This window comes from Garra rufa, chromosome 13 (assembly GCF_049309525.1).
Source record: "Garra rufa chromosome 13, GarRuf1.0, whole genome shotgun sequence".
NCBI classification, from domain to species: domain Eukaryota; kingdom Metazoa; phylum Chordata; class Actinopteri; order Cypriniformes; family Cyprinidae; genus Garra; species Garra rufa.
Genome location: NC_133373.1, coordinates 29,007,159 through 29,023,295, shown reverse-complemented (window position 1 = coordinate 29,023,295; position 16,137 = coordinate 29,007,159). Strand labels below are relative to the sequence as shown.

The following is a 16,137-nucleotide window of genomic DNA, read 5'->3' as shown; positions in this document are numbered from 1 at the left end:
TAAAAATCCTTTGACTAAACACATTCAGATTTAGACGTGTCTGTTAATATTAGTAAACCGAAGCACCTAATTTACAATGAACTTGGTAGCATTACATTTTAAATCATCTAAAAGCGTCTAGCAAATAACTAAATGAATTTACGCAATATTGTTTGTATTAATATTGTACCTGGGTATAATTGATTTCATTGTGTAAGGCTAACAAGAGACTTGTCCTCCAGTTAACAAAAGTTATTTCCTCTAAAATAATCATGTTTTTTTTTCTATGGGTACTCTAAATGTGTGCTATTAATCCGAAATGCATTTTCCTATCCTATAAGCATGATTTTATATGATTTAAATGGATCTGAGTTCATTGTGTCTAACAGAATGCTGCTAATCAAAATACACACTGACTCACTTTATACAAACTCCTGATGGTTGAAGAGAAAAAACCTTTTAAAGCAGACTAAACATCTATAACCACTCTAAAGCAAGGATCATCTCTTCAAAGATATTTTAGCGAAACCATAGATGCTTGATGCCAACAGAGATGCTTCAGTTTTGCGAACCACATCATACGTGCATGTGTTTGATCCGTTTTATTGGAAAATTCTCATAAACAAAACAATGGCACAGCAGTATACAAATCTGGAAACATGCATTATAGGCAGCACTTTCTCTGTGTTTCTGTGTACCGCCATTACACAGTAAAAACAGGCTTGTCTGCAGCTAAGTGGGACACACGGCACACGATCAACCACCACGTATCAAGGAGGTTCCCAATTAAGTGCATCCTGCACGGCGAGCCGCTGTACGTGTTCTTCAGCGTTAAAAGCAACACAAGTAGTAGCAATAACACAGGGAAGCCAATGTGTGTGTGATATAATGCTTGCATAATTGTGATATAGTTATTTGGTTCGTTTGGTTCGATCTTGTACTCTTCGAAGTTAGTGGTGCTCTCAGACAAAACTACCATAAATAATTGTTAACCACAATGAATTAAACACAAGAACGTATCTGACTTAAAATGGTAATATCAACATTATGAATTCATAAATCAGAGCAAAAAAAACAATCTATAAGGAGAAAAGTGACATAATGACTAATTCTAAAGAACGTTTTCAATCGTTTTGTAAATGTTTTGGACACCCTATGGTTCATGCTAAGATCTTGTTGCTGTTAAGAATGATTCAAACCTTTCTTATTGCTTGTGGGCCATGTTTTTTTTTGTGTGTGAGAGAGTGTGTGTAGAGTCCAGACCGGTTTAGGCTTGTCTAATTTTGGACGGGGTGTAGTTTTTATCCACCGACTCGTCCTGTAGGAACATGTGCAGGCAGCGCTCATTTTGGGCCAATGGATGACCGGCCACTCTGAAAAAAAAAAAAATCAGAGCAAAAAATGAATATTAGCCACCATAAAAATATTACGGAAGGATACACACTAAAGTGCGAGAGTGAAAGAGAGAAAGAGAGAGGAGGCGGAATCAACTTTGACCCCAATCAAGATACAACTCTTTGATATTATTAGGAGGCTGTGACATTTTGCAGCATTCTTCTCTTTAGATCATAAATCATCCAGCTTGAATTTCCGAGCGATACTATCGAAATTTAATTACGCATATCTTTAAAAACAGTAGAATGAGCTATCATGCTAATTAAACTCATTATTTTACCATTAAATCTATTCCAGCTTCCGCTGGAATAAAAAAGGACCCTCACACCTCTAAAATTACAGGATGCTCGCGATGTTACAAGTCAAGATGACGGAGGATCATTTTCAGATTTGGGACAGGCAAATGTAAAGACATGCTGTACAAATGCACTCACACATAGTCTAGAAATATGCTGGGAATGCGTCCCCCTTCTCCAGGTGCTATTAGTAGCGAACAATGACATTTAATTCAGGAATTTTTGGTGAAGGAGAAAAAAAATCCCATCTTAATTACCTCCATATCCTTTCTTTCTTCAGACCTAATTTACAGCTGTTCGTCTCGTATTAAAATTCAAACAGGTAGAGCGGGCGCATTTGCACATGAAACAAAGATAATGGCAAAGTCTGCAATCACAGCAAATAATTACAATCGAACTGTAACTTTTATTGTCTCAGTCGGCGGGGGAACGGCACCTCGGATCAAAAATAAGCAGGAGTGCACACAACATCTTGTAGGGAAAAGGTATGCACGCCTGTAATTTCACTCGCAATTATCATAAATTACACATCAAAAATAAAACAAATGTAAAAAGTAAAGCTGGTGCACTTGCGGCCTCTCATCAGTTTCGATCATTCTGTAGGTAATTATGAGAGAAGGAAAAAAGTGTGAGGGAAGACATCAGATGACACAAAGGCTGGCAAGTGTCTGTTTTTCTCTTTTACTGAAGTACCTTAACCTAAAAACTCGAAATTAACGGAAAGAGGAAAGACTATTGTACTTCGCTATCGTGATAACCGCTTCAGTCTTCTTTACAAAAACAGTACCGAGGCTAAAAGAAGTTAAGAGGAAGGACACGCAGTAGAGGACTATGTAAATCTCGTCATATCAACATACACTTGAGACACTTGAGAATAAAAAAAAGAAAATATCTTTTTTTAAATAACTGACAGTTGCACATTGCATGGGTGCGTACAGTGTCCTCTATTATTAACGACACCTTTGCGGTGTACCCTCTTGGTTTTTTTTTTTTTTCATTAAAATATTTACAAATATACAGTTGAGGTCAAAAGTTTTCATACACCTTGCAGAATCTGGAAAATGTTAATTATTTTACCAAAGAAAGAGGAATCCTTTAGATCCCACAAGTTTAACAATGACTGTATGATTTTGAGATCCATCTTTTCACACTGAGGACAACTGAGAGACTCATATGCAACTATTACAGAAGGTTCAAGGTTGATGCTTCAGAAGGGGAAACAATGCATTAAGAGCTGGGGGTGAAAACTTTTTGAATTTGAAGATCTAGGTAAATTAAACTTATTTTGTCTGCTGGGAAACATGTAAATATCTTCTGTTGCTTCTGAAGGGCAGTATGAAATGAAAAAAATATATATATTCAGGCAAAATAAGAAAAATGTACACATCTTAATTCTTCATTCAAAAGTTTTCACCCTGGCTCTTAATGAATAGTTTTTCCTTCTGGAGCATCAGTGAGCGTTTGAAACTTCTGTAATATGGGATATATCTTATTGAGGTAAATAAAAAGTACCTTGCATTTTGTATGATCCCCCTTATGTTGATGTATGATGATTCTTCAAGGTGTATGTAAACTTTTGGCCTCAACTGTATATAACAGTTACATTCAAATAAATAACTGATATTTTGTATTACTACCATTACTAAACCATTTTGTTTCTCAAATGTGCATGCAACAGCACCTTTTCTTTCATGGCATACACTTTAGTATTCCTAAGCACTCATATTAAAAATGTCCAGCATGAATGGGAATATATTTAGTTACTTTTCACTCCTAAGAATTTGAAAGGGTGCCAAAAATTGTGGCACACATTTGAGAAACAAACAAAAAAAACATGCATACATGTTTTTTTTAATTGGCTGAGAGGAGTGCGATATTCTAGCGAACACCAGAATACACTGTAATTTTATAAATAATACAGTTTTTGTGTGAAGGAATGTAGTTTTAAGAGTTTTCAGGTGAGAATGTACTTGTTTAGACTTCAAATATGCGGTGTGTTAAAGGATTAATTCACTTTCAGAACAAAAATTTACAGATAATGTACTTACAACCTTGTCATCCAAGATGTTCATGTCTTTCTTTCTTCAGTCGTGAAGAAATTATGCTTTTTCAAGATAAACATTTCATGATTTCTCTAGATATAATGAAAAAGTATGGTGCCCCCAAGTTTGAACTTCCAAAATGGAGTTTAAATGGAGATTCAAAGGGCTCTAAACGATCCCAGCCGAGGAAGAAGGGTCTTATCTAGCGAAACGCTCTGTTATTTTCAAAACAAACTGACAATTTATACAGACGTTTTTCCTGAACACGGAAGTAAGTCCGACTCTTAACTGAAAGAATGCTTTGCATTTCCGGTCTGCATTGTTTCTAGTCAAATTAGGGTATATTCCGAGCTAATAAACTAATGTTAAACCTATTCAAATGTTTTTAAAAAGCACATGGCTCCATAGCGCCATCACTTGGCAATGTCGCAATGACCGTCATTTGTCAGTGCCTCACTTTAATGAGTGTGTAGATGACATGAAGCAGCGGACCTTAGCTACATTAAAAACAGATGGACGCTATTTGAATGGGTTCCTATGGAAACCGGAACAGAAAAGCATTCAATCTGACGTTAGAATTCGTAATGGCGGCGCTCATCGTTTGCTCAGGGAAAAGGTCTATACTTTTTAACCTCAAATGCTCGTCTTGTCTCGTCTTTGTGATGCGCATGCGTAGTCTGTGTGATCCGGGTCAATACAGTTAGGGTATGTCGAAAAACCATCTCGTTTTCGAAAACGAGAATGAGTTTTTTTGATATACCCTAACTGTTAAACTGTCAATTTGTTTAAAAAATAACCAATCGTTTCGGTAGTTTAAGACCCTTCTTCCTCGGCTGGGATCATTTGGAGCCCTTCGAAGCTGCGTTTAAACTGCATTTTCGAAGTTCAAACTTGGGGGCACCATACATATCCATTATATGGTAAGAAATCCTGAAATGTTTTCCTCAAAAAACATAATTTCTTTACGACTGTAGAAAGAAAAACAGGGTGACAAGGGGGTGAGCACATTATCTGTAAATTTTTGTTCTGGAAGTGAACTAATCCTTTAATAAAGATAATGTATACTTGAAAATTTGCTGTCTAATGGGTCTTGGTCTCAATCAATCTAATCAAACTGATTTTTGTGAATGTTTTGTTTGAAATGGTATTAGGACAAACAGGAAAGAAATTCTTTTGACATGCTGTTTTACTCATATTTTTGCTTTTTAGGCTCTGAATATTAGTGGAGGAGTAATTTAGTTTTAATAACTGAATGCTGGCCATAGAGATGCCGCAATATGTTAATTTTCCTGTAGCTTAAATAGTACTCCAAAATCATGAGTTCGACTGCCAAGGAATGTGTGAAGCTGATAAAACGTACACCTGGAATGCAGTGCAAAGTGAATCTGCCCAAAATATACCTAATTTTAAAAAGATAGCTGTTGATTGTTACATTTAGAGTTGAATGTGCAATTTTTTCCTCATTTGTGAATTTTGTGATGTATAGTGATTTAAAGGAATTGTTTTTTCCTGCTTGATTTAAGGCAAAACCAAAGATTAAAGAGATTCACCCAAAAATGAAAATTCCGTCATCAATTACTCACCCTTCATGTTGTTCTAAAGCCGGAAGACCTTCGTTCATCTTCGGAACACAAAATTAAGATATTTTATATATTAAGAAATTGTTGAATAAAGGCATTATTTTTGTAGCTTCATAAAATTATGGTTGAACCACTGATGTCAACTGGACTATTTTAACAATGTATTTACTACCTTTTTTGGCCTTGAACATGGTAGTTGTGTTGCTGTCTATGCAGGGTCAGAAAGCTCTCGGATTTCATCAGAAATATCTTAATTGGTGTTCTAAAGATGAACAAAGGTCTTGTGGGTTTAGAACGACATGAGGGTGAGTAATTAATTACAGAATTTTCATTTTTGGGTAAACTATGTTTCTGGTGAACAGAAATGCAAGGTGTTTGGAGGATCTTGAGACTCACTTGTTGAGGAACTGTTCTAGGCCTTGCCGCCTTTCTTCAATAAAAGAGTCGTCAAATATACCATCATCCCCACGGAATGGGAGCTGCCTGATCAGAGCCTTTCCAGGAAGAGGAGGAACTACCACCTATTTGAAACACAAAACTTAATTTATGATACATACATCTCAGAATGCAATCACAGGTCTCTTTCAATCACTTCAACCGTAATTATCTGAACTACAGAATAATTTCCAATCCAATGATTGAAAAAGCATTACTCTGAAATGTTTCTAGTCAAAAATGGACCCTTACAACAACACGGACGGATGATAAAATTCCCCAGTCTTGAGTATTTGTGCACCATGTTCCAACCAAACCAACACTATTATTTCATTCATCTATACTTCACCTTGCTTTCTCTCTCCAGCTCTCCTCTCAGCCACTCAAAGTCGCTGTATCTCCTCCGGACACGTGACTCCTTCAGCTTGAAGATGGGGAGGTTTGTCTGGGGAGAATAAGAAAGGACAAATAACATCTGAAACATAACGTCCATCTCAGATTAAGGCAGTCCCACATTTCTAAATAAAAGTAGTTTGAAAACCATGTTAAGACTGACGGTGTAGCTGAACAGCATTATTTTTTTCCAATAAAACCAAGTTCAATATTTTAGTAAAGCATTAAATAAATAGGTAGAGTCCACAAAAAGGCCCACAGAGACACTAAAACAGGGTCACCGGAGAGGCAGATGTTTATGAAATAAAAGAACAGCCTGATGACAGCATTCAAGGAGAAGCTGAAGAGGCAAAAGGCAGCGTAAGTAACAAACACACAGACGGGAATAAAAGTACAGATCAATACTCCTACACAGGCTGATTTGCTCGACGCAGACTCCAAACAGATGAATACATGGTGGAAGAGACAGTAAGTTAAACGAATAAATGAATGTGTGCTTTGGGGACAAAGTCTCATGTGGGCCCTAATTGGACAGAAAGAGTTGAAATGTTCATCGATCCTCAGTTACCCCCAGACCCTTCCTTTTTCCCTCGCTCATTCTCTCCCTCCATCTCTTCAGCTGCTCCAAGTCAGGTTTTTAGCCTTGAGAGGGTCCCTTCAGAAAGTGTAGATCTCTCCTCACAATGAGGAACATTGATGAAATACCCACCACTTCAGCTCCCCCCCCCCATCTCTATTTTTTTTTCAGGCTTTATCCAACTCTGCTTGTTTCTTCTCTCTATAAATCTGACCCATATCTATTTTTCTTCTCATGTCTCAGTAAGCAATGTTTCATTAAAGATGTGGTGATTAATTTTTTTGCTTGTCATGGTATTAGAAGATAATGAATAAGTCAGCAACATAAAATGAGTAGATTTGATCTCAAAATGACCGCCCCCACAAGATGAACCAGTCAATGTAAAATAAACTTTTTTTTTAGACAAGCAATACGCCAAAGTTCTCACTGTGTAAATGAAAGATTGGGGTCAGTAAGACTTTCCGAAAGATATGAATGCTGCATTAAATTGATCAAAAGTGAAAGTAAAGACACTTATAATATTACAAAAGATTTCTATTACAAATAAATGCTTTTCTTTTTTAAATGCCTAGTTCCACCAAAAATTTAAATTCTGTCATCAATTACTCACCCTCATGTTTTTCCAAACCTGCATAAAAATTTCTTTTTTCTGCTGAACACTAAAGAAGATATTTTGAAGAATGTGGGTAACCAAACAACTGACAGCAGCCACTGACTTCCATAGTATTTTTTCCCTTTTTTTTCACCTTTTAAAAAAAATCTTTCTGCAAACCCCAAACTTTTGAACTTTAAATTCATAAATTAAATTAAAATTGGAATAAACATTCGGTCATTATTTACTCACCGTCATAATATTCCAAATCTACATGAGTAAAACATACGAGTCTTGAAAGTATTCTCTTGTGTTACACAAGAAAAACTAAATAATCGATTGTTTTGCTAGGTAAGACCCTTCTTCCTTGGCTGGGAACGTTTGGAGCCCTCTGAAGCGGCATTTAAACTGCATTTGGGAAGTTTAAACTCAGGGGCACCATAAAAGTCCACTATATGGAGAAAAATCCTGAAATGTTTTCCTCAAAAAACAATTTCTTTACGATTGAAAAAAGAAAGACATGAATATCTTGGATGACAAGGGGGTGAGTAAATTATCTACAAATTGTTGTTCTGGAAATGAACTTCTCCTTTAATGTAATCAAAATAATGGCAAAATATGTAAAAAAAAAAATGATGTGGATTTTTAAAATAACGTAAATCTTAATACCCAGGGTTCCCTTTACATTTCTAACTTCCAATCATATTCACATCCTATATACCCCACCAGTATATACTTCTGTGATCTCCAGTACCATCTGCATTTTTCTAACTGATCTAGGCATTTCCTCAACCCACGCGGTCATATAATATGGGGATTATCTCAATAGCTTTGAGAGCAGGGTAACTGCAGTGCCGAGGAAGCGTTTAGTAGCAACCTCGCTGAGGTGCTCGCTAATACTTTTTGAATGGCTGGACCACTGGGTTTACGTTCCACTAAGTAAGGAGGTCAAAAGAAGTTAATCCCTATGTCAATTGATCGCAGTAACAGGTAATTTAATACACACACTCATGACAATAACGTCATGGTTTCAGGTCTATTATGTGGTGCACGGTCACACCGGAGGAAGAGTTAGTTAGTTATTGAACAGGATTAGTTCTTAGGCAAAGGGTGAAAGCCTATTTACCTTGAAAACTTCTTAAAACACACACACATAGAAATTATAAAGACCTACGAAGGTGTCAATAGGTCAGGTTCTGTTTCTTATTTCACTCTGCATCTTCAGTCTTGTGTTTACAAGGTGAAACAGGGGACAAGATTGGAAAAAAAATATCCAAGCAGGTTAGTCATCTCTTCCCCTTATTTGCAAATGGAAAAAAAAAAAACTTTCAGCCTAACATTACCTTTTAATATAGCATTTAGCCATTTCAAAGTCATTCAGGTCAGAGCACAGGACGTCAATGAAAACAGAAATTGCTTGTGATTCAATTTTGATTAATCTGTTTGATTAGATATTGATTATTTTAGTAAAATATAAGTAAAAAAAAAAAAAAAAAACTCAACTAATGCTGTTAAATATACAAGAGAGTCAGTTGGTACCACATTACTATAATATTAAAGGGTAAGTCCACCCAAAATTGAAAATTAGCCCATTATTTACTCACTCTCCAGGCATTGATGTATATGATTTTCTCCTTTCAGACGAATGCAATGGGAGTTATATTAAAAATTGTTCTGGCTCCTTCAAGTTTTATAATGCAATGGGCAGCTGTTTCTCGTCATCATGCCAAACAAGTCTTAGAAAGCGCATCCATCCATAATAAAAAGTGCCTTACATGGTTCCAGGGGGTGATTAAAGGCCTCTTGTAGTGAATTGATGCATTTTTGTAAGAAAAATATCCATATTTAAAACGTAATAATCACTTTTCTCTAGCTTGTGCTGACAGTTGTACAGGGATTGGAAAGAAAAATGTCAAAGGATTTCGATATAAGCCAAAGTCAGGAAACTTCAGTGTTTAACCATGCCAAACTTCCTTTGCTCCTGTAAACAAACGTTGGTTTTCACAAACAAGACTCACAGGCGCATGCGCCACACCAACACCATCTGCCATCCACCCGGAGCTGCTTCAGTGTACAATTGTTAGCGCAAACTAGATTAAAGTGATTATGCTGTTTTAAATATGGAATTTTTTCTTACAAAATGCATTGATTCGCTACAGGAGGCCTTAATTCACCTCCTGAAGCTGAGGCACTTTTTATTTTGGATGGACGCACTTTATTGTACTTGTTTTGGACTGATGATGAGAAACACCCACCCACTGCATTATTAAAAGCTTAAAGGAACCAGAACAATTTTTAATAAAACTCCGATTGCATTCGTCTGAAAGAAGGAAGTCATATACACCTAGGATGTATTGAGAGTAGGGCTGCACGATTAATCGAATGATGTTGTGAGGCGCTTTTAGTCAATGAAGCCGGTACTTTGATTAGTAGTAAATCCCCATCACGTGCGTTCAGCTGGAGCGGCAATTCAAACACCCCGCCATAAATCACTGACAAGCCACGCCAAATCGAAATCGAATTAGATTTTCAGCGCGATTTGGCGTGGCTTGTCAGTGATTTAAGGCTGTGTGTATTAACTGCCGCTCCAGCTGAATGCACGTGATGGGGATTTACTACTAATCAAAGTACCGGCTTCATTGACTAAACGCGCCTCACAACATCGTTCGATTAATCGTGCAGCCCTAATTGAGAGTGAGTAAATAATGGGCTAATTTTCATTTTTGGGTGAACTAACCCTTTAAAATGAACTGATTTGTATACAAATTACACTCAAATGAAGTTTTAATAATGATAAAGTTACAATAATATAATTACTTGATGGGTTGTTAAACAATTTAAACATTGAAGAACAGTACAAATTATAATGAATATGTTATATGGTACATGTATTCAGCAAATGCTTTTCTCTAGAGTTCATTTCTCTGGCTGACTAAAGAGTTTATGGTCAACGAATATGCTTTTTTTTCTGAGGTAAATGTGATGTTATATTGACGTCTTTCCATGGTTGAAACACTAGTTGGGTGATTACGTGAGACAGGATATGGATTTATGGAAGTTGTAGTCTTTCTTTTAACATACCTTTGGATGTTTATTCATGTTTATTTTATGCTGAAACTGGTACTTCTATTGAAACTTCTCTTGAGCTGAGGCGCTACATCTGTCACTCCACATTAAACAGCGCCAAAATGGTATTTTATGTTTGAATGCTGTAATAAAATGGACAGAATTTGAAATCTGAGACTGTTTCATATCAGAAGTAACAAAGCACAACGCTGATTGCGATTTATTGGATGGAAGGTGCGCTACAGGTGTTTTGTTCATTAATTGAAAGCAGGCTAGACTAACTGATTCTTGGGATTTATGAAACAATACCATTTCGTAAAAATGAGAATCAATTGAAATCGAGAAATCAATATTTTTACCCAGTGTGGGTAAACGCAACAAGCTACACAACTGTGGCATAGTTAAACACTGAAGTTTACTACTTAGGGTAGTGGTTTTGTTCAAATCCCTCACCTTAAGTAAGAGCAATAGTAATAGTGATGCTTGCAAGCACTACTAATTACACTTCAACAAAAAACGCTGCGACAGGAGCAGTGTTGTATTGATGTGTGTGTGCGTGCGTAAAGAGAAAAGGAGGGGTGCGTCACACTGTATACAGCTGCAGATGTAAACTCTGAAGAGTTTGACTGTCCTCCCCTCACTGCTAATGATCTCAATCAAACCTGAGACAAGCAAACAAAACAGCCCAACAAAGGGCCTGATTACCGTGGCAACCAAAGTTAACCACACAGACGGAAGCCCTTACACATCAAACACTCAATGAGCAGATGAAAACAGCCCAATTCATTAAGACAGCAGCCTTGCGCTGCAGCTAAGACGGGGCTTTTCAAGAGGTCCATCAATACCTGTGAGCACACTAGTGAGGGGGGAACACTATGACATGATTAAACCGGCAGGTAATGAGACTTCAGTGTTACACGATCAAATGCTTAGAGACTCTCTGATGGCCAGCTATGCTCTCTTGGGAGGTTTTCATGTTAATTCCATAAGCTCTGTGGGATATTTAATGATGTCTGTTTTTTAATTATCTCTCGAAGCCAACTACCAGGACCTCCTACAAACCAAGGTTTCTTGCCATTAAGCATAACACTGACAAAACCAAGAGTGAAGTGATGTTATCTGTAGTAAATGTAAATAATGTTAAATGTAGTTTATGACATTTTATTAATCGCTTGGTTTCTTTTTGGTTACACTCAGCAAAATCTTGCTCCACGTAGCTGTATTAAACACTAAATATACTCTGATGGGCTAATGGTTTGAAACATCGTGCAGCATTTTCACATTCAGAGTGAATAGGCAAACAGCTTGTGGCTGGATAACAATGATACATTTGATTTTACACACATATATTGCTTTCCATTGATGTATGGTTTGTTAGGAGTGGACAATATTTGGCTGAGATACAACCATTTAAAAATCTGGAATCTGTGGGTGCAAAAAAAAAAAAATCTAAATATTGATAAAATCACCTTTGAAGTTGTCCAAATTAAGTTCTTAGCAACGCATATTACTAATCAAAAATTAGGTTTTGATATGTTTACTGTATGAAATGTACAAAACATCTTCACGGAACATGATCTTTACTTAATATCCTAATAATTTTTGGCCTATAAGAAAAATCGATTATTTTGACCCATACTGTGTATTGTTGGCTATTACTACAAATCGTACTACTTAAAGGAGAAGTCCGGTGTGATATTGATCTAAAGTGTGTTGAATCATGATACCGAGTGTGAACTTACCTTTCATAGCTCATCTCGGCTTGTCCCCTGCACTCCGAAATCTGGCGCTAGTTAGCCGATGCTAACAACAGGTTGTCGTTGAGGGTGCCTCGGGCATCGGACTAGCCATGTAAATAAATCGCTGTTTTACACCATTTACGAGGCACCCTCAACGACAACCTGTTGTTAGCATCGGCTAACTAGCGCCAGATTTCGGAGTGCAGGGGACAAGCCGAGATGAGCTATGAAAGGTAAGTTCACACTCGGTATCATGATTCAACACACTTTAGGTCAATATCACACCGGACTTCTCCTTTAAGACTGGTTTTGTGGTCTAGGGTCACCAATGAGTCAATAAATTGTTTAGTTTTTTTAAGAAATTAAATATTTTTAATCAGCACAGATACATTAAATTGAACAAAAGTTAAGTAATAACATTTAAAATGCTATAAAAGATTTACTAAAACAATTGATAACTAAAGATAATTACGACTTTTTAATCTCACAATTTCCACTTTTTTCTCACAATTGTGTGATACAAACCAGTGATGTGCGGGTCAATGTATAAACAACCCGAACCCGACCGACATTTTCAACTAACCCGCACGCAACTCGGACCGCAAAAAAAAAAAAAAAAAAGATATTGTACCTGACCCACATGTTTAATATTTACGACTGACACCAGCGATTATACGCGGCTGCGGTGGAGGTGCGTTCACTGTCAAACATCATTCGGCATTAGGTAGGCTAATTTTGTCAAAAGACATGTTCTTGATTACAAGAAAAATACAGATTGTTCTTGTTGTGATTTATTTTGCCTTTCCTTTACACAGATTTAAATAGTTTAGTTTTCGAAGTGCTCTAAATTATGTCTGTGATTCTCCGATGTTAAATATGATCAATAATTATTTTATTTCGATCTAAGTTGTAATACAAGTTAAGAAAAAGATTAGCCTATAGCCCTAAATATATATAGATTACAAGCTAATTGCTTTTTTCTTAACTTTTAACTTCTAAAATTATCAAGAATATTAAATAAACTTAATAAGCTAGGTTAACGAATTTTCTTATACAAACATAATGAATGCACTTCAAAAGTTTTATGACAAAATAATATTATTTTATATTTGTATAGCTATAATAGTTGTATCAAATGAATAAGGAAATTATAGTGCTTTGAATTTATTAAGTAATGTTTAATTTCGTTTGTTTCGCTCTCTGGAAATGTAAAGAAAAAATACAGTTTTTACTTGGAATTCGATTTTAATCCCTGGTTTTAAACAAGCATATACATAAGATAATTTATATATTATTGCTTGAATAAACGTTTAAAAATAGAGCTAGAAATGTTATAATTAAGGAAATTAAACAGACCTAGGCATTTGAAAAGACATAGTGAAATGTGTCTAATAATTCCAAAAAAGAAAGAGAAGCACTGGACATAATCAAAATATTCGAGACATTTATTAGGAATACCATTTTCTTAATAATTAAGATGCTGCATGTGTTTATCCAGTCTAATCGAAGTGTGCGTCTCTCCCCCGTCTTTCCCAACAGAAATCCCACCCCCTCTCAGAAAATACATAAAACTGACATTACTGAGCTATATGCGTTTAAAAGTAGCCTATTAAAATGGTACAATGGCATTGCTCAGTTCAACGTGTTGGGAAATCGGGCATTTTGTCCCGCGTCAGCATTTATTCAACAGTTAATAACGCTCAACATTCAAAAGGTAAATAATATTCAGCCAATAAAGTGTAGGTCTATGTATTTCATAGAAAATTGTGTCTAGTACTATATAAATTACAAAGGTTTAATTGGCATCTTTATTTCAAATGACCCGACTGCGACCCGAATATCATTAAAAATATTTTTGGATGACTCGTAACCGCGGGCACCCGCTCATTTTGGATGAACCCGCGCATCACCGATACAAACACACAATTCTGAGTTTAGAACACGCAATTACTAGTGAAGTCAGAATTGTTATATAAACTCGCAATTCTGAAAACATAGTCTTTTTCCCCCTCAGAACTGGACTTCATAACTCACAGTTGTGAGTGTATATCTCACAATTTTAAGAATTCTCAGAATTGTGAGATTAAACTCAGAATTGTGAGATACAAACTCATTTGTTAAAAAAAAAATAAGTCCGAATTTCAAGTTATCATCTCACAATTCTGACTTTATTTCTTGCAACTGCAAGTTTATATCCCACTATTCTAACTTTATAACTTGCAATTTCAAGTTTATATCATGCTATTCTGAAAAAAAAAAAAAAGTCAGAATTGTGAGATTTATATACTTGGAATTGCAAGAAAAAAGTCAGAATTACAAGATACAAACTCATTAGTGAGGAAAAAAAGTCAGAATTGCAAGTTTTTCTCACAATTCTGACTTTATTTCTTGCAATTGCGAGTTTATATCCCGCTTTTCTAACTTTATAACTTGCAATTTCGAGTTTATATCATGCAATTCTGAGAAAAAAAGTTAGAATTGCAAGTCTGTTTTACGCACTTCTGATGAAAAAAGAACAATTGCAAGAAAAAAAGCAGAATTGTGAGATAAATTCACATTTACCTTTTTTTATTCAGTTATGGAAACGAGCTTTCAATAGAATCAACTTATGTCATTTTTAATGAAACCTGAAGTTAAAATGACTTAATGACTTAATTTAAGGCAACAACAGATTTGTAGTGTTTCTATTTCAAATTCTGTTCTTTTCAACTTTCTATTCATCAAATAAACCTGAAAGAAAACCATCACAATTACCACTAAAGTATATTAAGCAGCACTCTTTTCAACACTGATAATAATAAAAAAAGTTTCTTGTGGGGCCACAACATGCCAATAAGGCTGTTTAAAAATAAAAAATAAAATAAACAGGACTCAACTGTCCTTTGCTTGGTGCGCAAACCGTCCTTTCACTGCTCAAAATTCTGTCTATTACTAAGAAGATACAGTGCCATGTTGACCCAAAGATTCTGTCTTCAAGATTCAACAGGTATGTGTGCTCAATGTTATCAGCACATTCATCTCATCCAAATGAACAAGGTTCAAAAACGCCCTAAAAATGTCAAAAACAAAAACAAAACAACCCAGAAAGAATGGAACAGAGTGACTGAGTAAGAAAAAGTCGGAGAGAGACAGTGAGCGAGACAGAGAAAAATACAGACCAGGTCCATTTTATGCACAACACCCAAAAATAGCCAATTGTGTGAAAGGTGCACTAAAAGCGCTCTTTCTTTTAGTCACTCTTCCGCACTGTTAAAAGCTTCCACATGGCTTATGCCGATATGAGGAGATGGCAGAATCCCGGTCTCTCTCCTCTTTTTCAGATTCATGTGTGTGCTGGGGACAATGGTGTATCCTCATTAGGAGGAGAGAGAGGGCAGTGAAAAAACAGCCGAGAGAGGTCACCTCGCCCAGCGTAAGGGCTCTGCGCTGGCTATGCATTAGCTTTTAGCGAGTCGGATCAAGTCAAGTTTAAGAGCGAGCATTTCATCTCTCCGCCCTGCTCTCTCTTTTTCAAAATAAAAGTGGCAAAAATGGAAGCACAATGCCATCTCATCGCATCATAGCTCCAAAGAGAAGAGGACAGAGGGACAATGAGAGCACTCGCGCCCCACCATCATCCCCCTCCGCGTTTTACACACAAGTCGCTCTCTCTCTCTCTCACACACGCACGCAAAACACACCCGCCCAACACCCTCACTCTGGCAAAAAGCTGCCCCCCGTCTTTGTTCCCATAGCATCAACTCCCACTTTTGATACTGTCATCTCAAGTAGGATATGGTAGCCTTGATACAATATGCTGCCCATTACCATTAAAATAGTTGTCGGGGAGGATGCTGTAGACTTTGGATTACACTTGACTGGGACTGACAACCAGGCAAGCAAGCCATTTTTAGTAATGGCAGAAAAGGAGAGCGAGAGAGAGGGCTTTTTGGAAATTGGAAAAGAGAATGAAAGGGGGATGACGAGGAGGAGGAGGTGAAGAGGGGAGAAAGGGAGTGAAAGATGGGTAGGGAACGAGAGTGTTGTATACAAAAATGCAGAAG

At 36.5% G+C, this 16,137-nt stretch overlaps 1 protein-coding gene across 1 annotated transcript in view; it reads right to left on the bottom strand.

The window, feature by feature from the left end:
• Positions 1–566: 566 nt before the first annotated feature.
• The window catches only part of snx3 (sorting nexin 3), a 25,629-nt gene continuing 10,058 nt past the window's right edge, over positions 567–16,137 (bottom strand). The window contains exons 2-4 of the mRNA XM_073816744.1: positions 6,077–6,172; positions 5,689–5,813; positions 567–1,352 (exon numbers count right to left, since the gene is read on the bottom strand). Of these exons, the coding sequence (XP_073672845.1) occupies positions 1,247–1,352; positions 5,689–5,813; positions 6,077–6,172 (327 nt within the window). The 3' untranslated portion in view covers positions 567–1,246. The remainder of the gene's footprint in view (positions 1,353–5,688; positions 5,814–6,076; positions 6,173–16,137) is intronic.